The 27,030-nt window shown below is 46.9% G+C and overlaps 7 protein-coding genes across 7 annotated transcripts; 4 read left to right on the top strand and 3 right to left on the bottom strand.

Moving 5' to 3' along the window:
* Window positions 1–5,788: 5,788 nt before the first annotated feature.
* On the bottom strand, window positions 5,789–6,191 carry N7506_005414 (Zn(II)2Cys6 transcription factor domain-containing protein; the record flags this gene model as incomplete). Its single annotated transcript, XM_056954708.1, has 2 exons — window positions 5,789–6,073; window positions 6,135–6,191. Coding segments are annotated over 2 exons (342 nt in total), but the record flags the coding sequence as incomplete, so codon positions are not given.
* A 1,635-nt stretch (window positions 6,192–7,826) lies between these two features.
* On the top strand, window positions 7,827–8,663 carry N7506_005413 (actin cortical patch SUR7/pH-response regulator pali; the record flags this gene model as incomplete). The annotated part of the gene is made up of 2 exons (XM_056954707.1): window positions 7,827–8,324; window positions 8,382–8,663. The coding sequence occupies 2 exons, from the start codon at window positions 7,827–7,829 to the stop codon at window positions 8,661–8,663; spliced, it is 780 nt and encodes a 259-aa protein (XP_056813596.1).
* A 1,945-nt stretch (window positions 8,664–10,608) lies between these two features.
* On the bottom strand, window positions 10,609–11,396 carry N7506_005412 (BTB/POZ domain-containing protein; the record flags this gene model as incomplete). The annotated part of the gene is made up of 2 exons (XM_056954706.1): window positions 10,609–11,220; window positions 11,268–11,396. The coding sequence occupies 2 exons, from the start codon at window positions 11,394–11,396 to the stop codon at window positions 10,609–10,611; spliced, it is 741 nt and encodes a 246-aa protein (XP_056813595.1).
* Window positions 11,397–15,309: 3,913 nt separating this feature from the next.
* On the top strand, window positions 15,310–16,317 carry N7506_005411 (uncharacterized protein; the record flags this gene model as incomplete). Its single annotated transcript, XM_056954705.1, has 1 exon — window positions 15,310–16,317. The coding sequence occupies one exon, from the start codon at window positions 15,310–15,312 to the stop codon at window positions 16,315–16,317; it is 1,008 nt and encodes a 335-aa protein (XP_056813594.1).
* A 529-nt stretch (window positions 16,318–16,846) lies between these two features.
* Window positions 16,847–17,899, bottom strand: N7506_005410 (SANT/Myb-like DNA-binding domain-containing protein; the record flags this gene model as incomplete). Its single annotated transcript, XM_056954704.1, has 1 exon — window positions 16,847–17,899. The coding sequence occupies one exon, from the start codon at window positions 17,897–17,899 to the stop codon at window positions 16,847–16,849; it is 1,053 nt and encodes a 350-aa protein (XP_056813593.1).
* A 1,363-nt stretch (window positions 17,900–19,262) lies between these two features.
* Window positions 19,263–20,880, top strand: N7506_005409 (uncharacterized protein; the record flags this gene model as incomplete). Its single annotated transcript, XM_056954703.1, has 2 exons — window positions 19,263–19,772; window positions 19,906–20,880. The coding sequence occupies 2 exons, from the start codon at window positions 19,263–19,265 to the stop codon at window positions 20,878–20,880; spliced, it is 1,485 nt and encodes a 494-aa protein (XP_056813592.1).
* Window positions 20,881–25,989: 5,109 nt separating this feature from the next.
* On the top strand, window positions 25,990–26,346 carry N7506_005408 (serine-rich protein; the record flags this gene model as incomplete). The annotated part of the gene is made up of 1 exon (XM_056954702.1): window positions 25,990–26,346. One exon carries the CDS (start codon window positions 25,990–25,992, stop codon window positions 26,344–26,346), a length of 357 nt encoding a protein of 118 aa, XP_056813591.1.
* Between the last annotated feature and the right edge of the window lie 684 nt (window positions 26,347–27,030).

Raw genomic sequence — 27,030 nt, 5'->3', positions numbered from 1 at the left:
TTTTGAGTGGATATTACATTGAAACAATGAACGCCATCGACCTGGAAATATATATTCTCTACATGTAGAACACTGCTCCCATCGCCCTGCTTTACACAACTGAAGGGATTACAGGCCACATTGATGATTTTATGTAAATTTATCAATTGAGAATCTTTCGAGTGAGCTCAAAAATATCATCTTTAGTTCGATCATTTAAAATCAGTGATTTGGACCTTCTCAGTGTCCTCCCAAAGTCGTATTCATCTCCGGGCGGGTTGGGTTGGGTTGGGTTGGGTTTTGGGTACCCGCGGCTTTTACGCAACTCAGGAATAGATAGATCCAAACGCACGACGCGACTGAAACAAAATCCACAATCAAGTACTCAAGATGAAAAAAATCTCCCCTTCTTCCAATATCAGTGGCCTTTTACTTCAGTATGGCGTCTTCTTCCTCATCATCGCGATCAATACATCGGCCTTTCAGTCCACTGCTCTCTATTGAGCCGTCATCTGACGGCTTCTTGGATTCTGAAATTCAATCCTCCGTAAGAAAATGGTCCCTTCCACTAGCCTCTGAGTGTTGCGGCGTTATCTACATGTATACTAAGATGGACCGCAGCCTTTGACAGGACCCCGCAAAACCTACGACATAACTACTCGAAGACCTCCAGCGACACTCCGACGTGTGGGACCTCAGCACAGAAAGAAATGGATTGCGTACGAGTCGCATCTAGAGACAGAGTTTCTTGAATGGTGGAAGGAAACAGAGTACGGCCAAAAGCTGAATGGAGAAGGCCAATCCCAGATCAAATGGTCCACCGGATCGCGTCACGCTGATGTGTGGAAACACTTTGACCAGGTTGCTGATATTGATTCTGGGCGTCCTCGAGTCATCTGCCAGGCTTGTCTCACTGTGCTTGATCATCCACAGTATAAAGGGAATGGGACAAGCGCCATGAGTAGACACAAAAAGTCTAACACTTGTCGTAAAGGGAAGAAAAAGGGATTTAATCAGTCATTGATTTCGGATTCTTTGCAGAACCATTCCATGAGAGACTCACCCAGTGTCCACAGAGTGACAACATTTCAAATCGAGGAGCAGATATTGAAGACAATTACGTGTCTTCGTTTGCCTTTCCAGACGGTGGAGAACCCGGTGTTTCAGAGGCTACTCAGCCTTTTATATTCTGGTCCCAAAGAATTGGAACTCCCGTCAGCGAAGACCCTGCGAAGACGGCTCCGGGATGCAGTCAATTGCCAGCAAGAGTTACAGTTACAAGATCTGCCTGAAGATGCCAAGGTTTCCCTCGCTTTAGATTGTTGGACCAGTCCATTTCAGCAGGCATTCATGGCAATCACGGTTTATTTCATCGACAAAGATTGGAACTATAGGGAAATGCTCCTCGGCTTTGAGCCGTTGCACGGTCCTCATACAGGAAACAACCTTAGTGATGTTTTGCACCGGTTACTGGAGGAACGAAAACTTCTCGATCGTATTTTTAGCGTTACTACAGATAACGCTACCAACAACGACACCATGATACGCGCCTTGCAAGAGAGACTGCTCTCTATTGGAGCTATTAGCTCCAGGGAATCAATAGTCCGGGTTCCCTGCATGGCTCATGTGATCCAGCTTTGCCTGAAACAGCTACTGGGACATATCAGGGCAGCACCTAAGAATAAAGAAGTCAGAGCCTTTTGGTCCGACACCCAAGCGCACGGGTTGAAGGATTCGATCAATTATGGAGACGTGGCTCATACACTGACAAAGGTGAGCCAAGATATTCACCTTTTCAATATACTCAGAGCACTGACAGCATTAGATTCGATCCTTTGCGATCTTTGTCAACGCAAGCCCACAACGGCGTGATGCTTTTTTATGCCTCCAATCAGGTGGTACTCGGCTTTTTCCGTTACATGACGTTCAGACACGCTGGAATTCAACTTTTTTGATGCTTCGCCGAGCACGCCGGCTGAGAAATGTAATCGACAAATACTGCTGCGATCATGAATACTCGCAGCTCAAGGTTACCGACGTTGAATGGAGGCAAATTGACTACCTCGTTCATTTGACCAAACCGTTTTTTCAGTTCACCATGGCTCTGATGAAGACCAGAGACGTCACAATCCATAGTGTGTTCCTTGTGTATAGGAAACTACTGGAGCATATCGAACGGTCGAATCGAAGATTGAAGAGAAAGACAACACCCTGGAAGAAAGACATGTATGGCGCGTTGCTTGTGGCGAGGCAGAAGCTGAAAGAGTACTACGAAAAAACCTACCGCGACCACGGTTTTCTCTATGGCACTGGAACATTACTTGCCCCTCAGTATAAACTGAGTGCTTTTGATGATCGAGAGTACTCAACTTGCCATGAAGATACGTCAAAAAGGTACTGTGAATATTTGAGAGCATCTTTCACACAGTATCAGCAGCAGAACCCCGAGTTGCTATTCCGTACAGTCCAGCGATCTTCCAATTCGCATAGCACAGAGCTTGATCGGCTACTCGAGCCACCTGGTGCATCGATTTTCCATGAAGGAGTAGAGTATGACGAAGTGGACCAGTATCTTCGCGAAGGCACGAGCAATCAGTACAACACACTGGAACAACTGACTGACCTTGAATAGCCAATGTCCCTGTGTCGCCGCGACTTTATTGGAAAGAACACGAGCGCGAATTCCCAGTGCTGTCTCGGCTCGCACGAGACTTGCTTTCGGTCCCTGCCACCGGCGCGGGTGTAGAAAGGCTCTTCAATAGCGCACGAGACATTTGTCATTATCGCCGAGGGTCTCTTCACGAAGGGACCATTCAAGACTTGATGATGTACATGTGCTCAGAAAAGCTCACACTAGAGGGACAGCAATTGATTCGTCTGGAGAAACCGTTGGAGAGCGAGAGCCAAGAGGCACTTGAAGAGGATGAAGCGTTGAAGGCAATCGAAGAGGATGCAGAGCCGATCAGCGACAATGAGGAGATTGAAGAGAGCGAGAATCTCGAGGGTAACTCTGAGCCAGAGGAGACATACCAAGTGGAGTGTACGGTGGTAGAGACCGGCCGGAGCTCTATACACAGACATATTCACGAACCTGAACAAGAAGAAGAGAGTATGGAGGAAGACGTGGTTGATTACGACGAAGCAGATTTACTTCCGCCTCCAATCATGCAATTGAGTGATAGAAGCCAGAAGAGATCTTCTGGTCGGGTAACAATGCCCTCCAGCAGACTGCGAGGTTACGAGGTATACTAGTCTTTATAATTAGCCAATTTGATTTTTTCAAGCCCTTCATGTTCCTTTCCAAATATTCACAGCCAGAAGCTAGTAGTTACGCCATCGAAACAATTAGATAATCGAAAATTACTGCATAACTTAGTGTAAAATGATCAGTCAGCTTTGTTTGCTTTTTTGGGTAATCGCGGGTACCCATTTGGGTCTTGGGTTGGGTTTCCCGGATGACAACCCGCCCACGGGTTTGCTGACTAAGACCCAACCCGGCCCATGGGCTGGGTTTTCGCGGGCGGGTTTGGGCGGTGGGCGGGTTTTGGCGAGGCCTACTGATGCCTCTCTTGGAATTGGCTGTCTCTTGGTGGCTCATTGTTGGTTAAGTTGAAAAGCCCCCTCAAATAGTTGGCTTTTGCAGATCAAAAGGGACCGTTCTTTTCTTCTTTTTCTTCTGCGCTCTCCAAGTTTGTATCAAAAAAGGTTCAGAGCTACTACTACGCGAAAGATCACAACCGTGAATTTGGCTGGTTTCTGGACTGGCGTATGGACGAGGTTGAAGCAAAACGGACATGACTAGGGGCCATTTTCAGCACGCCGGGCCTGTCTGTGGAACGAGTCCTTGACTTTGTCTATTGTTGACTTTTTGTCTTCGCCCTCGGCTTTCCCTACTGGGTTGTCCATCAGGGGGTCGGATTGTCCGGCTTCTCTATTAACTGCGTCATCCTGCTCATGAAGCTGTATTAACAGTTTCCATGTCAGCCATATTCGGTTAAAGCTTTTGTACAAATTTGGGGAGGGAACTAGGTATTTGGGTATTAGGAGAGAGCGAGTCTACCTTTTCTTCATCAACATCAGGATTGTGAATTGGAACATGATTCTCTATGGCCTCTTTGTCGGTAATGCCACTCATGATATTTGTTCGGCGATATTGGTTAAATTGATTGATATTGGAGTAATGATATGACTGTTATTCGCTGGTGTGTGATAGAAGCGCTAGCTATGTCTATAGCACCACTGCTTTAAATAGTTTAATCTCATCGGTCCTCGTGACTGGTATGTCGTCATACGGTTTAGTATACGATATGATTACATCATTTTGGAGGGGACGAGCCTGGGCATTGTATAAGGTTCGGTTGATGGGCAATCGTATCCAAGGTCCTAGTGCCATAAATATGTGGTCAACAGTACTACGGGTCTCAAAGCTTTTTGCACGGTCTCAGACAGGCTGTTCCGCGTCTGGAGATATACACAAGGCTACTGAATTTTCTCACTGTTGCTGCGCTATATTTTCTCCGTCAACACGGAAAGAGGATAATACAACGGGAAGGTTAGGCTTCATAATGGTAGGTTGAGCTGCGATCTCCCTAAGAAAGCATTTCGCCACTGGATCTTTGGCATCTTTTTATGCTCATCTTTAATTTGAGTCGTCAAATTTCAAAGTTCCTTGTTCTAACTAGTGATTATGTAGGCCTGAAGTAAAAGGTTGTCGAAGCACATGTAAGTAGCAATGTAATTTCTCGATCACGATCAGTCTCAGCAACCCAAAGAGACCAAAAGTGCTAAGATGAGAATACTGTACCTTATGATGACTGATCCAATACATTGACGAATAGAAGGCTGGCGGAATTATATCCTAATGCGGACTAGTCTGCCTGAAGTGGGGCCTTGGGAAATAAAGAGGGAGAGATTGGATTCAAACTGATTTCGAATACTTCTGTACACTTTGCGTGCACACTTTGCGTGCACACTTTGCTAATCTGCTTTAAAAACTTTCCGCTCCACTACTACTCAAGATTTCGCGAAGATGGTTGAACTTGATGAGCACCTCGGAACTAAACACAACTACTGTATCTCCTGCGACATCCAATTTGAAACAGCCAAAAAACTAGCTCAGCACGACAAAGAAGAGCACAACATGTGTCTCACCTGTCAACAATTCTTCGGTTCTCGATCAAGTTTGTCCAATGCTAGTTTGTATCTAACTTTCCACTACGTAGCAGGCAAGATTCTAAATCATTTCATAGCACATGACCACCCACATTTAAAAGCCATCTTTTAGTGTGGATGATACGCCAAGCATCCAATGACTATTTCATCTCAGGTGGCAATATGTGTGGACTTGAGTGTGCTTGTATGTTGGTTGGCCACGTATTCGAGCGATGACGTAATGGAGACAAAAAAATGAACGGTGAACCTGGTTCCTTCATCCATCAATGTGGGCCGAGAACAGTAGCTTTAACAATTCTTGCTGAAACCTCGTGATACACGGTGGCTGGATATGATATAGCAGGGGGCGAAACTTTATGATGTTGAACGTCATTGTAGTTAAGGAATCAAGTAACAAGTAGATGTACAGGATCAGTGCAAGATGGCTCGAGTCGTGATATGGCGCCGCGTGTAAAATACTTCCAATCATCTCAATTGAATGATAGCCTATTGTATCCAAAATATATCATGCGTTTTCGGCAAGTTCTGCGTAACACTGAATGTATCAGAGGTGCAAGGAGGCCGAGCTCAGAAAACATGCCGGGACAATTGCCATCCCCCAAAATGATGAGAGCTTTGCGAAAACGTTTGGCATGAGTCAAAGTGTAGATCGAGAGCAATAATTCTTCATAAGGACACTGCTCACCTCAGACTGAATTTCACTTGTTGATGACCCCGCCTGCACAGTATTGATGATGTGACGGACGTCATCATCACCAGAGTCCCTGATTGCCCTCAAAAAGTCGTTCAAAAACCTTTGGTAGTGACGGATTTCTGCTTCTATTTTACTTGCGTAACTCTTGCGTCGCTTGTCGGAGCTCATATCGAAAACACAAATAGAGCCACGCTTCGCGCATTCCACGCATGGATTCTCAGAACTGCACTGTCGTTGAAAGCCAACAAGTAAGCAGCTAAGTATACAATATGATCCAGGATCCTTTTACCTTAGTCCGCCGGCGCTGACATTCTTTGCAGGCTGCTGAGAGTCTCCGTATTAGGTAGTCTGGTACCGGGGGTTTCCCCGTTGATCAGATATCAAGGGTTTGGTAGCTAGCGTATAAGGCTGGATAGGCTTGAATCCTGAAGTAGACATCTGTATCGTGTACTTGGTATCAATGTAGATGCGGCGGGGTTTAGAGGTCTGCGTAAGGGAGGTGGCCATGCGCACATCACAAGCAGGAAGAATGGTGGAGGCCCGGGGAGAAAAGAGGAGCCAGGCAGACTCATTGCTGACTCAATTCTAGACTCGCCTGAAGACCTTACAGTCTGATACGAGGGCTATTTTTAGGCTGTTATTTACAGCTGTACAGAAATAACGCCAAGGAAGGAATTCAAGGACAGTGTAACTGCAATAGGTAGAGCGTGTTTCACCAGAGGGTTTGAGAAATAATCTCAGTGAGCAAATGGTGAAACTAATTTCGATCCACCCTGTAGCCGTTGAGTCACTCCTCTGACATAAGTTCATTGATCCTGGTGCATTAGATCAACGAAATGATCAATTTAGAGACTGGTCGAGTACACACATGTGTTTTTGGTCGAATATATCAACTTCCATATTCCTTTTCTTTTCGTGCTTTACTTCGTCTTGCCTCGTAAATGTTAACTAATGCAAACCCGATTATGGATCATGTCTATCTTGGTGGATTAACGCAATGTCCATTGTTAACTGGATGATTGCTGTGGGTATAAATATCCAGAATAGGTCATCTTTGTAGAATAACCGATCCTACCCTACTTTAGTCAATAGTTGATCGGTCGATCCGAAATTAGTATGAAGCGGTAAGATCAGAAAGAATGCAGGGTCTGAAATTGAACACCCAATCTCAAATCTAGCAGTGCGTCGATCGATCGATCGTACACGGGAGGTCGTAGATACCGAATACTTTACAGGTGTCGAGGGAAGCCGGATCACGGTAGATGATTGGACAATTTTATGAAAAGTGTACACATGTAATTGTTATAAAACGGTCTTCCAGATGCGAGCTTTCGTGCCCGAATGTGATTTCAGAATATGAAGAGATAGGAATAAATGCGGGCAGATGGTGAGTTCAATGGAAAATACCATCAGTTGGCGTTTAAAAGGAAAGAGAGAAAACTAAGGAAAATATGCTTCCTGAATTTGATGTCTAAGAGAGAGCAGCACAGACTCTTCGCATCCCGGGTACTCTGGTTACGAGGTTAGTGGCGCCAGTGACATTCCACGAAAGACTTTTGCTCGCATTCCATAGGAACCCGATTGGGTAGTCCAATACAACCACATACTCGCCACAAAATGCAGCATACTAATCACAAAATCAAATCTCGTAGTCTGGAGGATGATGAGACTCCCGAGACTTGATCAAACGGAACCTCCGAGACACTAAGTGCGGCTTGAAACCTCATTGCGAGATCTCAACGCAGCACACAAGATGATATATTTCCGCCCTCTACTGGGGAATATAGCATCGCTTGTGGCATTAATTCTGCTATTACTTTGTCTCTTTGCTGGAAGCTCACGTCAGGTCCCCCCCAGATGCAAATATTCTTAGCGTTGGTGGCCATCGATGACTGCCTGTGCCCTAAGCTAATCGTCGTCTCAGATTGATACATCGAGTCTTACATCGGAAAATGCCCCTGACTTCTTCAATGTATACCTCATGTCGTATTGCTATGGGTTTGAGAAAGAGTGCATTGTCAACAATGATCCAAAGACGACAACACTTCAGAAATCGATCACGGCATGCTCGGACTTGAGCCCGCTCTCCATCTTCGATCCAGGAAAAGCCAACTCTGATGCCATGGGTGGTTCAGAAGGAACCGCCAATGGAGGAGACTCTGGTGGTGGGGACTCTGACAGCGATGACCCTGATGGAGGAGATGGTGCAGGTGGCGATAATGGCCCTGGGCCCAAATGGCCCAGCTATCTCACAGATGACTTTATTGCTTTGGCACCAACCAGTCAGGTGATGTCCATGTTATTCATTCTGGGCACCTCTACTGTTGCTGTGTCAATTTTCCTCCGTTTGAGCACCATTCGCTACACCTGGAGACCTCCAGGACCACCAAGCCCGTTGGATGATAGTGACCCACCGCCGGGCTACCCAGGTTCACCAACGGACTTCCCTCCCCCCAATCTGCAAATTCTGAGCCTGGTGGTAAGTATAACAAGAAACTCGACACTTGGTGTATTTCTGCTAAATCCCCACATCCAGGTCAGCTTGATTTTGCTCACCATCGGCTCCTCCATCGCAACCTTGATCTCGACGCAATTCGTTGGGCTTATCACCAAAAGTGGAAGTCCTGATTTTTTGACTAGTTCCAGCAGTGGGTTCCTGGGCATGGCCTGGACTGCTGTTGGAATCCAAGCTTTGCTTACCACCGACGTTCTAGTTGCTCTTATTCGATGGAAGAGTCGCCATTGTCGTTGTGATTATGACGAGCTGCCCTCACCTCGAGATCCGGAAAGCAAGAGACTCGTTTCTAGCTCTTACTGATCTATTTAAGACGGATGACGATGACGAAAAAATCCAATTTCTTACGAAATTTTGTCTTGGTTGTCATCTTGACGACGTGGTTCTAGCCTCACTGATCAAAAACTTAATATTACATTATCTCTTTTCTTTTTTTGTGGTATGGATGGTAGTCGGCGTTTTCGGCATATAGGACGAAAGCGCATGTTCTGAAGCCTGGTGTATTTTTAATGATTTTCTCGGTATCATGAATAGAGAAGAACGCACAGGGCTTGACTTGAGACACACAATGATCTGTTGTGATCGTATTGCATCTGGGAAATCTTCCTTCTCATATACATGCACATGTCCAGATGGATATCACCTTCCAAGGTCGGCTTTCGACCTTGGAAGGGCTCTCAAACATTAGAGCACACAGGGGCACTTCTAAGGCTTCTGGTTGATGCTTGGGCATTTTTAAAGGTTGGACATCAGTTGCCATTTCTAAAATGCTTCTCAACCGCGATGTAGTTCTCCAAGGTTCACATCTCCTGTGATTAGTTGCGACTCTGCGGGAGGGCCGAGGAACCTCTGAATTCCGAAGTCTGATTGGTCGGGTTGTATACGGCATCGCAGTTTCTTTATAATCGACCGTTGAATAAAAACTGCGCACTAATGTCTTGGAAGTGGGGCAGCCAAAAAGAAGAGCTAATTGTGACCCGTGCGCAGCTGCGTCGGTAGGTACGCTCGGCCCCCGGGCAGGTTTCTTGTGTGCGTCGCCGGTAAAGTATCGCCAAGTTCCCTTGGACGGTCGCTGTTACTCGGTATTCTCAATTACTAATCCCATCGTTCGACAATATCCTTGGATGAAATCCCTCTGATTAGTAAGAAGCGGGCGTAAAGGGTGGGAGTTGCATGGGCTGCTAGCGTGCTTCGCCATTCGATTCGCAGCTTCGCTGCTGTGGTTATCGCAGTGTCCTGGTACCAATTGAAAGCCAGCGCGATCCCTGTGGCTTTGCACGCCAGAAGGAAGGATTACTCACTCTATCTACCTTCTGGTCTATCTGGCCTAGGCTTTCTCACGCTCTTGATTGCTTGTAGGGTGGATCTACCGTCACAGAGAATCGTCGCAACCGTTTGTCGAATTGCAGTCTTGGTCGCTAGTGATCCATCTTAAAAAATTTGCAGATCGCGTGATATATCGTTATTATCTTGGCTGCATGCACCGGCCATCGGTCACCTGGATTTCTTGAGATTCAACCATTTTTTGTCATCGTTGAATGTCCCCAAACAGTCACCCTGCCCTGAGGAATCCAAGTCGATGAAAATGTCTAATATTGGGTGGATAGCCTCGGCCTGCTCGTTTGCTACTTCTCGGTCTAAATTGAGCTCAAGTTTCAAGAAGAGATCGATTCGCCATTGTGGCACTGGCCATGATTCGGTCGTCTCTGACTCGTTGAGCCTTTTTCATTTTGTCTATGCACAAATATAGTCAAGAGCTAGATTGTTAGCTTCAGAAACTTTCTTCGAAAGGAGAATGCGCAATCAATAGTAATGCATCGTGGCAATTCGTTGAGCTTTTCGAACAAGGATGTTAGTTTGGGGGAATACTATGATCTCATGGACAGGATAAGGGATGGCTACGACCTCGAGTTTTGAAAAGAAATACATCGTGAGTCCAGGAAGTAGTTTTGATTTAATTGTATTCTGTCTTGCAACAATTTTTATGTAAGGTTGTTGCAGAACCACGCCGAATTCATTTCCTTTGTCGAGCAGTGTAATATTCCGATTTGGACAAAAGAAGCCAATGCGAGAATTTTTCTCCGAATCACCGGTTGAATGACTTAGTAACGGGATGCTTGAAGTCATGATTTGGACGGCGTCATCTTCGTAGCCTTGCATTGGGCTTGGACATTTAGACTACCTTAAAATTGTCGTAAAATCCGCTGCCACGCTAAAATGTGACTTCACCGCAATTCTGCCACTTTGCCTAGTAGCCAACATATGCGAAACATAGCCAGCAATATTTCATTATCTTTGGCTGATTTTTAAAGGCATGGGGCATTTCAGCGTCTCTATCCAGGACCGACCCGTCTTTTCGCTTTGTGTTGTCCACCATGACAGCCAGATAGGATCCAAGGCTGCCATGCTTTTTCAAAATCTGTCTGAAGCTGTTGTGTCTTATCAACACATTGAGATGTCTGCACAAAGCTTCAAGGACAATCTTTTGAAGGGGAAAATTGGTTGGTAACTGCATCATGAGCACCTCGTCCGCGATGTTTAAACAGACTGACGAGAGCCCGTATTCATTTATCCAATCTTCAAATCTCTTGGCTGCCAAACACTCCAACTTTAGAATTTTAAGTTTCCTTGCAGCAAGGAACATTTTGATGTGACAGTGGGCAATATGTCGAATGACTTGAGCTGTGCTATCTTCTGTGTTGCACTTTTTGGTGAAAGTGATACCCTCGACATCCTCGAGATCGACCGGACGGCGAAACGAATGTCTGATTGTATAGTCGCCCGTGTACAGGAAGTCCATTACTTGTCGTAAAGTTTCAGGATTGAGGTCCGAAAGTACGATTAATTGACTGATAGAATCCTGTTCATATTAGCTGAAAGGCAATGCAAGTTGCGTCCTCTTCGTACCTTATGCAGTCTGTAAAGATGTTCTTTCAAATAGAGTGATTGGCTGCAGACAATTTCCCGATGAACTTTGAACAACAGGTTTTGGCACAATATTTTCATATCGGCATTCTTGCGCCCATTATCTGACATTACGGAAACCGTCAGACATCGGGAGCAACGGTGCGCAAATGACATGAGATCGTACTTGTCCTCACAAAGATACGCTGACCATACGTACAACCGCTGTACTAGACCTATTGCTGATCTGAATGTTGAAAAATTTGCAGGCTTCCATATCCATATATTTGAGCCCGCTTTATCCGCTTAGTAGCACCCTTGCGTCTCTGCATTCTCTGTGACGAGATCTCATGGTATGTGAGATGCAAAAAGCAGGGAATTGAGCATGTAACGCCTTGTTTCATCTAACAGATGCCATGATTTAGAACATTTCGTTCTTAGCGGTTCCATCGGCTTAAATGTCGCCCTGACTAATTAAGCCCGTGATCAGGGAATATTGCATGCAGGCGCTACACTATCTGCACTAGCAGTGGAGAGATGGAAAGTTTAGGGGAAGTTACGTGATATCATCATATTCCTTTGAATCGATTTTGAGTCGTTTAGCGATCGACATCAACATATCGCTCTAGTGCAAATCGCTGATGCCTAATTGGTCGATCTTTAGGAATCTCAATTCATCTACGTTTTTTTTCCTTTGTCATTGGTTTCTCAATATACATGATCCTTATTAAGCACTCGTCAGAGTCCATTATTGTATTTCGAGCAATGAGTCATTGTTGCGGTATCGTATCATTACATTGAGCCACCTAAAATTACTCTGGCCAGATCGCTAGCTTACCGAAAAAGCTGTCTGGAATTCTTTCGTTGTGCGGCTCACGGCTCACCAGCATCGAAAGCTCGTATCAATAAAACGGCTGCAATGGGTGGACATCTCGCAGGGGTAGACCCCTGCGCCGAACGAATGCGTTCTTGAATTGCCAGGATATTAGTGGCAATACTCCACTATGGTGGGCGACCTCAAGACATCACGACGATGTCACGCAGAGGCTTCTGAGCGAGGACGATGTGGACGTCAATGTGGTTGGAGGGGGCGGAAGATACGACAGACCTTCCACTTCCCTCCACCACGCGGTGAGAAGATTGGATACAGTTGTTTTGCGGTGGCTCCTCGCAGTGCCGTCGCTTGATCCCAACATCTGCGCGAGCTTCCAATCCCCTCGCTGTCTGGCTATAAGAGAGGGCAACACTGCAGTGCTAAGATTGCTTCTCACCCACAAAGACATCCAAATCAATGCTCAACATCCATATGGGGATGCACCACTCTGCCTAGCCACCGAAAACGGTAATGTGGGTGCTGTGAAGCTGTTAGTGGCCCAAGGTAGCCGACTAAAGAGCAACCAGCTGAACAGAATTGATAAGGAGACTGCAATTTCCGTTTCATACTATTCTCAATGCAAACTTGCATATTTTACACATCCTGCTGCAGCATCCTGACATCGACCTCAATCAGCACAATCGTTGGGGTGAGAAAGCGCTGCTGATAGGAGTCAGGGAAGGCAACATTGAGGGAGTAAAATCTATAGAATTGTGGCTGAGCTTACCAGCGCTGTGGCTATGCCAGTAATGCGCACGAGAGTGGAAATCACGATACAAAAATGACAACCGATACCGGATTTCCACTACATTTTTGAATACAGTGCCGCCCAGGCTGTGCTAAAAGTTTGACGCGTCAAACCATTCCATCCCACTTCGCTTACCTCTGGTGAGAGGTTATAGAAACTCAAGTCTGGCGTTATCTATCTCAAATAGTGGCTTGTCACTTGTATAACTGTGATTTAATAGAATCTGCTGTCACTGCGGAATAATTTTCTGACATGCAATCTATTTAAGGCAAGACCAGCGGAATTAAACTTGTGAATCACAGTGAAGGGGCTACAATCATGCTTTCCAAGATGGTATTTTTGCAGAATGCTCTAGTAGCAATAGGTGATTATTAATCCTGGGTATTCTAATGTGGCTCTCAAGACCAATTGTCTAGAGTCTACCCAAGAGGACAAGGTGACATGGATAGCAATAGCACAGGCACATGGCATTACATACAAGCAGTCATATCTCTATAGAAATCATGACCCTGGATATCAGCTCATTTCTGAACGTTATCTACCGAACATGAGAGCAGGTGATGGTTGACCTCAAATGGGGCTCGATCTTTGCCTTTCTGTCACTTCCTATCTTCAATCTGAGCTAATATAAACCCTTAAAATGATAATAGTATGGTTTTATGGCCCTCGTTTAAGTGATGTTTGCTGAATGAAAACCAAATTCAACGGGTACTTGCTTGGTCAAGTCGGAAGTCATGGGCGTTGAAGACATGACAGCTTAAGTTGCTTTACCACAGGTTCCATCTATCAACACAAACCAATTCTAAGAAACGTCATTGTCGCTGTCAGTTGAGCCGTAGAGACATTATGCACCTTATATCAAATCATATCCTAGGTAACAAAAAGTATTTACAGCCACCTGACCGATGCTAGCGGATAGAATTCAAATGGAACCCTCTCCGGTGGCAAACATATCATTGCCTACAACTATCGCCAACAGCAAGTTCAAAACATCTGATGTCAGAAGGGGAAATCAAAAAAGTCTGAGAAGGAGGGAGACACTATTAAAGAAGATTTTCGAGTATTGTTCAGAATGTGATGCCGACATCCACTTCGTTCTCCGAATGAAGAAGACAGGCCAACTATACACGTTGACTTCGAACGCCAAAGAGTGGCCTCTATCTACAGAACAAATAGTAAGCTGCTCTTCTTGTTTTCACTCGTTAATTCAAGTTTATTAGACGCTCACAGAACAAGGAGTCAAATCACCCTGAGCCGATTCAAATGAAGATGGACGAGCTAGCCATTAAATACCAGGGGCAAAGTCCTCAGGGGGAGCACAGGCCCGGGTCTCTGCTGAAGGATTAACAAAACCTAAATATGAACCTACTCCATACATTCTTGATATCTATATTCTGAAACACTTCTACCATGAGAGGCATTATATTAGATAACCGCAGATAAGCATCTCATGAGATTATTTCAAATTGGGCTAGGAAGAACCTGGAACTCAAGAGTCTTACGAAGTGAAAGCGTGGATGCATTTGATCAGCTTCTGGGAGACTCGAACTGTGTTCCTGAGAGCGACTGCGAGGGTCTCTCGTATACGTAGAGATGGAAGTGTCTTGTCATGAATAACCAATATGGTGAACAATTAAAGTTGACTCTAGATACAAGACGTAGCGCAGAAAAGCAGAAGATACAGGCTTCCTCGCGTTCAGGGGAACCCATATGCACCATGTGGATCCCGCAGATCATCTCCATTCATGCTCAAAGTATATCCCCGACAGCGACTATTAGCACTCCCAGGAGGCTAAGTGTTTCCAAGATCGCAAACAAGCCTTCTGGAAGCATTCAATAACGCTCCCAGTAATACAGGACACCTCTTCTGGCAGCCAGAATGGCTCTGGGAACTGGCAGAGGTTCCAAAAATAGGATTATCTGGGTCGCCTCGCTCGAACTCTCATTCTGCGCGTTACATCTCGATAGAGATAGTCGACGATATCTGCTGTTATTGGAAGCTAATAAAAACACGTGAGACGTTCACGGCCAGCTCGATTGTCACCTTTGAATGCATATACATTTCGTTTGCTGCATAATTCTTTGTAGTCAATCGCCTTCCAAGATCAGTTCGCAGGTACAGACGCGCTCGAAATCACTTTCACCAATTTGTTCTCTTTGATTACTTCTCGGCCTCTATTTTTATCAACGCTAGACCTAATATAGCTAGTAGACTTTCATTACCCTTTTCCCATTCGACAGTCATCGATGGGCTAGGCCAGATGCAGGCTGAAGTGGATCTGGCCAAGATTTAAGAAAGAATCAAAGAGAAAAAAAACGATGGAACTGATTTCGAGCGGACTTGTATAAGTCGGTATGCGATGGGCATCCCGAACATCCCACACACCCGCAGGTCCAGGAGACGACGAATGGACGACTCCGCCATGGAAAAGGGTAAAAAGGGCAGGAGACCTTTCCCTGTCCTTCGTCCCCCATCTTCTCTCCTCAAACCCGCCTACCCCACTACTCTACCCGCACAAACCGCCCCGCATCACGCCGATCAGCCTTATGACCGTATCTCGACCACCCACGGCACCATCGCCGCCAGGGCTGTCTCATTTCATGGACAGCTCATAAGCGGCGTCACCCCTCTCCAACTAGCACAGAATGGCCTGTATTACAAGCCACTAGGGCCGAACAACCGAGCTGCATGCTGCTTTGCCTGTGGAACGACAACCCCTTTAACCGCATTCTTGCGAGCCCCCATCGAAGAAATACCGCGACTTCACACAGAGAATTGCATGTGGCAGATCATCTATCGCGATCTAAAATCACATTTCGAAAACCCCGACCCAGTGTCCCAGTCAACAACTACTTCGGCCAAATCAACACCTACGCACCACCACCTTCCCTCCAACAGATTACCTCCCAAGGCAACCATTTCGAACCTCAGCATACAGTACGAGCGATCTCCAGCAGCCGGTCCTACCACTTTTACCAGACCCCCACCAACCCTGCTACCTCAACCGCAACTGTCGCAGCAAGCCGGCTCTCCTCACCCTCTCCAATTGGCACAGACTGCTACTTCTCCGCCTCAACTCCAGAAACCGACCTACGCCTCGGTCATCCAACGTGCACCCACATCTTCAGCGCAACCGACATCTAAAACTCACCAACCCGCACCTCCCTTCAAATTCACACTCACAATCGAAGATCTTCACCGTCGTTTTCACAATAAACCACCACCGTTCAAGGACGACAAGAAAACCAGGAAACATCCGGCTAATCGAGCCCGCAACAAACCAGCCTCGGAAACACATTCTTTAGCCAGATTCTTACACTCAGCATTGCCCGCATTCTCGCGGTTCCTATCAGAAATGCAGCCAAATCCGGACAGTCGCTATCCGTCTCACTTGAAATTTCACAACAGCCGCGCCATGAAGGCAGCCTAACAACGGGAACGGCGATGGGCCAGGGCAGGCCGTGACGAGGCTCTAAGTTCCTGTCAGAAAGTGGATCATTCTAAAAGTACATACTCGGATATATAGTTGTCGTATACTGCATATCGCTTTGCGAGGGGTCAGTGTAAATGAATACTACTACTACTACTACTACTACTACTACTACTACTACTACTACTACTTGTATAAGTCTCTAGCGCCAATTTTGGAAGGTAGAAGATTTTGACCTATATTTGTTGTGCATATTGAAGAGAAAATACCAGTCTCTACACTACGTAAGCTCTAGCAGGTCTCTCTATACGGACTTCTACTTCACCAAAAAACTGTATCATGTAATCGGTGCAAGAAGTCTCAACTCGCTGAATATAGGCTCGGTATCTACATAAAGAACTCCGGAAACACAACCTTCTGCTCTAATGACATTGTAGCATTGACCGTCATTCGCATTTGCAGAAGATATATTGCCGCCCAAAGATCCTATGCCGGTCTTACCACCAGAAAAAAATACAGTGGGGCGGACTTAGGCATTACCGAGGTCACGGAGTCGGGGATCAATGGAATCCAACTTCAATGCATTGTCACCGCAATGATTCCTTGCACGCGAGGGATACCTTCGGTGGTGCTCGACTTCGCTCCTCATATTTTTGACCTGGTGAGGTTGGCCTAGCCTGGGGCTTCTTCGGATCTTTGATGTGTACTTTGGTTTCCGACCAGCGCTGACCGATTGGCTCCCCTTACTCGAAAAAGCCTCCAAATGCTTGGAAGTCTCCGGAGAGTATTGGCTCCTGAGTGCATTCATAGTTCTTTCGGGGAACGAATCGCGAATACTACTCCATGACAGCTTTTGAGAGTCTTTCAACCTCAAGAGTCGACGCCCATCTTCGGGGGTCCACTTCCTGCGGGTAAAACCTGGCCGTGGTTTTACAGTCGTAGCCTCTCGCACTGAATTTTCCATTGCTGTGGTGCTTGTTGCGATGATGCCGTATGCGTGTTGTAGCGTTTTTGTTGCAAGCTGAAGCACTGCAAGATTCTCTTTGAGAATTTCTGCACCCGCGAGGTCGTCAGAAAATTTGGCCTCAGCAGTGACTACACTGTACGCGCGCTTCAAATATCCGATCGCATTCCTTAGGCCTGCGAGATTGCCCGCGGAATCGCCCTCTGTGATTTCGCTTGGCAAATTTCCGGCTCCTGGTTTATGTGCTCGTCTTCCTCGCCGCTCGTTCGCATTTGTGACTGTAGAAGTCCGGTGCCGGCATCGTTTCGGAGAGGATGTATTTAAATATTCCAAAGCTCGCTTCCTTTCGTTTGGATTATAATCTCTGTAATACCCCCCGTCGCTTTGTCTGGTACCATCGTCCTCAAAGACATCGAAGACTCTCATCGAACCAGGGCCTTCTAAGCCAGTCACGGAGGCAGTATCTCGGGAGGAAGGATAAAGAGCGACTTCCTCGGGATAGTCAGGATAATTTCCAGCGGCTGATGCTGCATCATTGAGATAGAGTTCAGGCGAATTGGCTCGAGGGGGCTCGCCGGGTTCTAAGATTGGAGAGAGCGTATTAATTCCAAGGGGCATGGGAGGAGGATGTTTAAAATATGTCTTACCGAGACTCAATGTACTGCGTTCTTCTTGTGGCACATTATTCCCCAGGGTTTAGTCTGCTTCATTTCTTTCTTCTGTGGCGTCCGATTGCCTCACTACATCGGTAGTCTGGGTTTCTGAGCCGGTGGAAGAGCGTCTCACTGAAGCTCTTGATAATGGCTGCCAAAATCTTTGATGGTTCAGCGTTACCATGGTAGGTAGATTCAAGAGGTTCTGAATGAATGGGAATCAAAGCAGGAGGCAGTAAAATTCACGATCGATGATATTTCAAACGAACGGTGGAAAGGGGGGATAGTTGGGACTATTTATTTGTTTCGATTCATCATTCCAATCAGCCCGTGAGATAGAGCAGCGAATTGTCGACAGAACCGATTTAGATTCTAGATCTATCGACAAGGCCGCAGTATTCCCTGCAGCCAATCGCAAAGCCCTTTCTAGCTGCGAGGGATCAGTTATAGGAAAGGGTGCCTAGGAATGCTAGCTTAATTGATTCAGTGGCAGATATCTAGCCCGAAACTAAACTAGATCCGTCAGCCGATGGCGTCGACTTGCTTCACACGGCGCGGCGAGTTGTTCGAGACCTAGGTATACCACACAAAGAACGGTTGCCCGAAGGCTGGTGCGAATGTTGTTCCTGGGATCAAATTGGCACAGTAAGTATATGGAGGAACGGGGACAGAGGTGAACATTCGTGGTTCGTTTGCTGGGTGGTGTCGGCAGCGTTAGCGAGAGAACGTATGAGAGGGTGTAGAGGTGAGGTGGTACTGAATATCTCATGCAAGCCGAATGGATTGAGTCAACCGATGGAAAGTTCGAAGAGGACAGCAAGTCACTGTAGCGACGTGGGGATACGTCGACTCCAGACCAGAACTCCCAGGAACGCCGGTAGGCAGTGCGGTTACCATCGGAGCAGGTGAAAGCTAGAAGGCAAGACGGAGGGTGAAGGGGCTGATCAGGGGAGAGCACCGGGGTGAGCGATCAGGTTGCTCACTGAGCAGCTCAGGGTCACTCAGTGGGCAGCTTAGGGCGGCGGGTTGACTAACTCACCCTGGAATCCGGGAGCCGATCACTTCCCGAGGCGGCAATGTTACCGTCAACATTATTACATCATATATATGCCATCACATGCCATTGCGTTGTCTGTTTGTTTCAACAGAAAAAGGCTACCATGACCAAAAAGATTTATGTTGGGAGGAGTGACGTGGCAAACCAGATGCAACAATCCAATTTATCCACATGTAAATCATAGATGCGTGATTTTATACCCCTTTGCCTTCCCCTACTACCAGATTACCCATTATACGCATACTATACAGGCAGATAATTATAAGCCGCAATGATCGGAACGTCTACTGCTGAGTACTTCTTTATTCGGGTTTGCATCCTATTTCTTCGCAACATTGTGCCGATCAGTACTTTATACACAGTTCACTTACTCGTCGTTCAATTCTTTCACCGGCCAACTTATCTCGGACGCATACCCTTCTCTGTTCATACTTGGCTCACTGCAGAGGCAGTCTTTTTCATCACTGTCTTCGTACCACTCAAATATATTCTTCACCATTCTCCTATCTTCCACAGGCCTTTGTCTGCGGAGCTCAGGGAGAAATTGTTTAGGTGCTGCAATAGGAATGTGCCAAATCTGGAGAGATATCTCAGCCAGTGGCTTATGGTCTCAGATGCTCAATACATCAAGCGTGATAACGTGAAAGACTTTATCAGATGGGCATTCTTCAAACCTGGATATGCGCAGGGTTTGGACCAGCAGAATGAGGAGGAACTCGAGACCTATACAGCAGAAGTTGAGCAGCTGATGGAGCGAAAATTGTCACCGGGAAAGATGGATGTGAAAGGTCTAGGACAGCTGCTAAATGAAGCAGGCGGTTCACCTCGTAGCCTGCTATGGTAAACTGGCAGTTATTCCTCTTCATCTCTATCTGTGATGGAGTTGTATCATACTGACACTTCAATTCACTTAGTGCGTTTTTGTGGTTGACACAACAATGTACTACAAGATGTTGTACAATGGATTCCATTTCCATCGCAATTCGCTGTCGCAATTCTTTACCGTATTCCCATTCCGCCCTTTGACAATTTTCACTGTCCACAGATCACCGGCGCGTCATCTCACATATTGGCATCGACGGCATACATCCAAAAATCGGCTACCCGTGCTATTTATACATGGTATCGGAATTGGTCTGTACCCTTACATGAACTTCCTCCGAGACCTTAACAGTGAACTACGGATGGGAGGAACAGATGATAGTGAGGTTGGCATCATCGCACTTGAGATCATGCCGGTCAGCTCTCGGATAACTCATCCAGCTCTGGAAAAGGATGTGATGATCTGTGAGATCATGAAGATTATGCAGTATCATGAGTGGAGCAGATTCGTGCTTGTGTCTCATTCTTTTGGTTCCATAATCGCTTCACACCTTCTCAAGTCCGATCGATTTTCTTCGCTCATCGGGCCTACGGTCTTTATTGATCCAGTGTCATTCCTCCTCCACTTGCCTGACGTGGCATACAACTTCATAGCCCGCCGGCCAGCCCGGGCCAATGAATATCAGCTGTGGTATTTTGGAAGTAAGGATATAGGAGTTGCACATACGTTGGCAAGGAGATTCTCCTGGATTGACAACATCATTTGGAAGGAAGACCTTGGGATAAAGGCCAAAAACGACCAACAGGAGGGTAGAAATGTTACAGTCGTTTTGTGTGGGAAGGATTTGATTGTGGACACCGAAACAGTGGGACAGTACTTGATGGGTTCATCGGGAAATCGGACAGTTGACAATGGAGTAGCACAAGAGTGGAAAAACAAATCCTGGATTGGGTACGGGCTTGAGCTGCTGTGGTTTGAGGAGTTAGATCATGCTCAGGTTTTTGATTTTGAGAATACTAGGCGGCGAGTTATTAGGGCAATTGCTGTATCTTCAAACACACGCTGAGACCGAGAGCTGAGACTGAGACTGCTCTGTTCAACTGGCACATGTAATTGAGAACATCATGACGACAAGATGTTATATATTACCTGTGTTAAGAATATGATATATACCTATGTGAAGCATACGCCCTGAGAAAGAGATTGTTTAAGTCTGTCTATCTACACTATGTAGTTCACCTAGTACTTATAGACATGGCTTTGTGTGTTCTCTCATAAGCGAGGTGAGCTGTGGTCCCCTTTATGAAGACTTCCATTGAAAGCAGCTTCATGGTGGTTCAGTGCTGATTCAGGCCTGATAAATCAGGCAAGGAGATCTCATAACTAACTAGTTAACGTAATCCACAAGCGAGTCGCCCGCCTCCCCTCAATCTAGGAAGTTACAACGTATTTAATTCAACTAAGATATCACCCTATCTGGGCATGCGTCTCTCCTATGGCCCTCATTTCTACATAAGCCACACCTAGGTAAGGCCCTCGTTCGGGGCTGTAATGGCGGCGAAGGCCGTCTTAGCCGACGCGGGGGCGGGGGGGGGTTCGAATACGAATATCAAGCTTCGAGATCACTCGATCGGCATCATAAGGCAATAGACCAGCTGCTCCGAAGCTATTCTTAATCGTATCGGAGCGAAAAGCCTCAGCTCGTGCGGTCGGGTAAGCCTCGAGGAAATCAAATTTATCGATATGGTTAATCCCGTTCCGCATTTTCATTTCAACCATCCGACCTTATGAGCGTTTTAACACCGCAAAACAGCCGATATTGAGCTGCTATAAGAGGTAGGACGAGTGTGCGGGCATACAGATTGGAATGATACTATTTTGTTCACAAGTTTCATCAAATTTCGGGGTTGAATGGCTTCCGTGGCCGTCGAGGATTAAAAGTCGATACCGACCCTTCACTCGCGAAGAAGTCGACGTAATAAAGAGTTTCTTCGGCCATCGAAGGCCAATTTCATCGGAAGTCCAACCGTTAGGACTTACTGAGGGCCGGTTCTGCCGAAGCTTCGGCGTCCGTACACAGAGGGGCAGAAGGATTGTAAACGGAGAAGAAAAGGATTTGGAAGTCAGATGTCCAGATCTTGATAGCAGCGACGTCTGGGTAGTCACACAGGATTTTTCGGTGTGACGAAGTAGAGACCCTCCGATTCACATAGATCAAGCTGCAAAATCGGACTGCGTCGGTGTCGGTTGTCGGACGGTAGAGGCGCCAAGAGCTGTGGTTGACGTGGGTGCGGTAGGCGGTGATGGACGGTTCCTGGATCAGGGGTACATCCAGGTTTTGGCTATGGTGATCGTTGAGAAGGGCCTCCATCCTTGGCCTCGATTTCATAATGTTCAGCTGTAGCACGCGTAGCCTCGTCTCTAACATTGGGGGTGGTTGGAAGTTGCGGGAGTAAGGCACTGTCGGTCACCGGTTGGGTGTTCGCCCCTGCAGTCGAGGAATCGGGGTCTCACTCCTGGGGGACATCGCTGTCTCTCGTGCTGGTCCGCGCACTTTCCACGCCGTGGTGTTTCTTTGCACGACCATGCCAGGTGTCCGAATCGCTGGCATCGAAAGCATCTCTTTTTCGTGATCTCGCGGCGTTCCACGCTGTCGATGTATCTCTGGCCGACAAGAAGACCTTTGTTAAGGATGTGTTCAGCTCCTTCCGCCGAGTCGAGCCGGATTTCAAGCGATGCGAATTTCCCTAGCATTTTGTCCTTCCTCTTGAGCCACGCCACTTCCTGGATTTGGAATCCCTGTCCTGTCAGGTCGTTTTCTTCCATGATCTTTCGATGGCCTGGGCGTTTGCGTTATCGAGGTCAAAAATCTTTTCCGTCGGTGTCCGGTGAACGACGATGCCGAATCGTGGCTTGACTAGCTTCGAATTGTTTCCTGGCTCGTTCAGCCATTCGGTGCTGTTGCGGGCCAGCTCGGCCGACTCGGTGTCGTTGAATCGAATCACGTAGCCTGTCTTGGTAGTGCTGATCCGGCGACCTGGGCGTCCTGGGTTGGTGGGAGCGTTCATCAGTGCGGTGCGGATTTGGATGTTGGCAGAATCTGTGGGGAGGTATCGGCCGAACGTGTTGCCGTCACTATCGTTGTTGTCTCGTAGGTCGACAAGCGACCGCTGGGTGTAGATGCGGACGCAATTCTCATCTTTTTCGGGTCGTTGGTGCGCCGGTTGGGTCGTCGTGTCGTTGCCACCGGCGGCCACTGCAGCCCACGTCCTGTTCGGCGGTGTGAGGGGGAGTTTCGACTTGTGTCCGCAGCGTTCGAACCTCCTCGAGAAGCTTCTCATTCTGGGCCAAGAGAACGTTCTGATTGTGTTTCACCTCTTCATTCGCTTGGATGGGGGTAGTCTGATAGTGGATGATCTCTTTTAGGTCGTTCGATGAGTTGGCGGGCCTCCTTGGTGGTCACTCGTCCGGTAGGCTCGCCATTACCAGCGAACTCGGGGTTTAACCGCGATGTGGAAGTAAATTCATCACCATGACGAGGCTGTTTTCTCTTGCGGGGGACGAGGGGACGGCTGAGACCCATGCTGACGAAAAGGGCTTGGTCGTTTTGGGGTGTTTGTGGGCGTGGCTTCGGAAGCCCCCGCTGGTGGGTCCGACATCGGTCTGGGGCTAGCTCCCGCTCGGTACACAATCACAATATTTATATAGAAGAAGATATCAACAAGCGCCCGTTCAAGATCGCTTCGACAAGATCCTCCAAGATACAGGGTAGATCGAAATTTGACAGCTACCGGATGGTACAGTATGTGTGTTTGTGTGTGTGTGTGTGTGTGTAAAATTCATTTACCCTGACCCCTCGCAATGAAGTTGGATTCTAGACCACAGCCCTCTATGCTGGGAACGGATTCGTATTTTGGTCTAGTTGGGAAATCTGTCGGGTTGACGGATACTGGTATGTGCTAGTATTGAGGTGTCCCATTGAGATGCCTTGATTGTTGTTCCCTCCGGATCTTGCTGTTGAAGCGTTATCAGATCTCAGGAGTCGTTCCTAGCGTGTTACGACGCTGGTATGCCGAGCGTACCCCGTTTACCATACAGAGACAAAGAGAGAATGGGTACTTGATGAATAAACCTGTCCTTAGTGGTGAAATAAAATACCACCCCTCAGTTCGACAAAGAGTTCCCAGGGCATGAACAGCTCCTAAAATTGATTTTGGCGTTTCCAGGATTAATATGTTTATTCGTAGAATCACGTCAACAGTGTTGGTTGATTAAATTTATACGCGAGCTAAGACATGAAACAAACTGCTAATAGCGTGTCTAGGTGCATAAACATGTAGCACTTGCAAATATGCAACGATCACGTACTGCGGTATGTCTCATTCCAGATCACTGCTGCTCTATTGCGACGAACATAAATCAGTGGAATCCTTGGCTGCTGCTGTGGGTAGCATAGTCGGCAAGCTTGCGGGTTGCCTATGGAAACTTCGATGTGCGTGTTGGGCTCTCATTCGCTTCAAGGAACTGATAGCTCTTGATGTACCATGTGGTCCGGATATCATTTATCTACACGTTGCGTATGCTTCATGTATAATCCTTTCCAATGCGACCAGAGCTCCCAGGAATTAACAACCTCTTTTCAGGAATGCGACGGGAATTTTTGGTGGTCAACTAAGTCTAGATTTCATTGCTCAGGCATAAAATAGGGACCCAGCGAGATGAATTGCCTGACTAGGTGCTTTCTCAAGCATCTATATACTGCACTCTTCCTACATGGTTACAGGTACCACTGAAGAATATAATTCTTCAGCCGAAAGACTATACCTCGAATATCACATCATCCCGAACGCATTTCCAGAAAATCTCCTCATCATGGCCTGGAACCCTACTAATCTCCAACGGGAATTGGGGCAAGTTTTGGGCGATCCGCTGCACCGTGAGCGGTGCATCTGGGTGGCAGATGACGGAAATCACTGTCTAAACACGGTGCCGATTGACTCTCGGATAAATGGGGTAATGTGCTTCCAGCCGTTCCAGAGCCCTCCTTTCGCATATCCACCAGCGCAGGGATTATCCTTGGCTGCAAAGCAATTGTTGTGTTTTCAGTGCAGAGGCCATAGCCGTCGACTAAAAGTGTGGGCCAACCGAATTTTGCGTTTGTTAAATGCGAGCCTGGATCAAGCCAAAAATTTCATAGGTCAATCGGAAACTCATGATTCGTCCCTTCTGGTACATCCATGGCCAAGCAGCATGTCCTACAGCGTTGGTGTGGCCATGTGTCCCGATGAGGCCTCAAAAACCAGAAGAGACAGCCCAAAGGGGCAAATATAGCGGCAAACCCCCGGGTGCACTTAGTCTGGCCAGATTCGTGAAAGTCAGTTGTTCGGATCTTCTCAAGACGACAAACCGCTTCAATTGGGCTGTATCTATTACATGCCTCCACTGATGACCATGGACTTCACCGATAAAGAAAGTTGGTACTCGGGCATGACATATGGCCACTTAGGTTCTCTCACGACTGTCGCATGGTTCGCACGAAAGTGGCCACCCGAAGGCTCTTGTTCTGTCATAACCGAGCCGCCTAGCTCGTTGCTCTTCTCGCAGGCTCTGGAGCTGAAGATCAGTTTAGTTTGAGTCTGCGCTGAGAACTCTTTCGTGGAAAATTACAGACCGATCGAGATCTCTGTTGTCTCCTTTTGGTGACATACTATCTTCGTTGGCGAGCACCTCTGGAGATGGGGCGGCTGATCGTCGTGTGCGTTCCGGTTCAGAAGAGATCTGGGAGAAATTTTGATCGGCTGGGAAAGAAGACTTGGATTTGATGTTGGAGCAGCCGCTTCAGCCTTTCAAAACGAGAGAAGAAATTTTGTGATCCCTCCACAATTCTTCGCGCTTTTGGTGTATAGAAGACTGAAAGAATGGTAGTTGTAGGAGATCGGTAGAATTGTTAAGTAACTATTTACTTCCGAATAATCACGCGAAAACGAAGTCTTGGCGTTGAATACAATGACATCGCCGTACGTCATGAAGGATATCGCCTTCTCAAGCCTGATTCTACTGATAAGACGGCTTGATTACTTATAAATGACCATTATAACCGAGCGCACATCAATGGTTCATACATAATAAGCACAAGCCTCAAAACCAATCCCCTACCAAACAAAAACCACTCAAAATGTCAATATTAATGCGCCTCAGGAGAACGCTTTCCAAAACCCCATACCTCTCAAACACACATCAACCTCACACAACCATTTTAGGCCAACCATATGGCACAAAAAACGACGGCAATTCATCCCAAACAACGCACCAACAAGATTCCCCCAACCACCCTATCCCGTCAAACAAAGCGGAGCCCACTCTACACGACGGAAACCAGTCACCATTCGCCGATCAAGATGGAAACCTGAAAGACGACTTGCCTTCCGATGTTAAGAAGCATAATCAGGAAATGGAAGAACGGTATGATAAGCCGTACAATCATACCGGGGATCAGGGACAGGCAGATCCTTCCTTCAAGAGCGAGATTTAGATCTGGTTTATGGACTTAGGGAGTCGACCTTGATACGATGCATGAGATGCTGCTGGCTCATTTTAGCGTCTGGAGCGCTGGAACGGATCGTGGCTGTTTGCGGAGTGGTTTCGGTATTGAACCTAACAAATGCGGATATGTATTTCCCAGCTTGTTGAGTAATCCACAAGAATCGATTGAATATGTACACATGGATAGAAGCGATTTATGCATATAGGTCAATCCCAATGTGCAAAACATCGCATGGCGAGCAAACGTTTATACATCTCTGCGATCGAAAGGACTAAGAATCACCGTCGAGACAGTAGGAACATGGTTTCGTGCTACGGTATTGAAGAACATAACTCCGGTCAAAAAATTTCAGCGCCGTCGCTGGAAGAAGCATGGGTAGTGGTCTGTAATAGCGAGTGATATACACTACTTCAACGTCTGTTGCTACGTCGCGATATTTGGAACGGAAATATTTGATATCTGCATCGCCACATTTTGGGTAGCTCGCGCCACAATAACTGCATCTCCAGCTTCAACGAACTCTACTTGATGTATAGCATTCAATGCATCAAAGTTACACATGTGAACCACTTTTTAGAGGTAGTTTCTGCAAGTCTTTGTTTCAAGGCTTCATCTGTTGCTCCTTTCCGCCTAACATTGGCTAATTCGGGGTGAGCAGCAGGTGAGATCGAG

The sequence above is a fragment of the Penicillium brevicompactum genome (genome assembly GCF_028827555.1).
Source record: "Penicillium brevicompactum strain IBT 35665 chromosome Unknown utg000003l_segment0_segment0, whole genome shotgun sequence".
NCBI classification, from domain to species: domain Eukaryota; kingdom Fungi; phylum Ascomycota; class Eurotiomycetes; order Eurotiales; family Aspergillaceae; genus Penicillium; species Penicillium brevicompactum.
The sequence above is the reverse complement of the archived record's forward strand: the minus strand, read 5'-3'. Positions and strand labels throughout refer to the sequence as shown.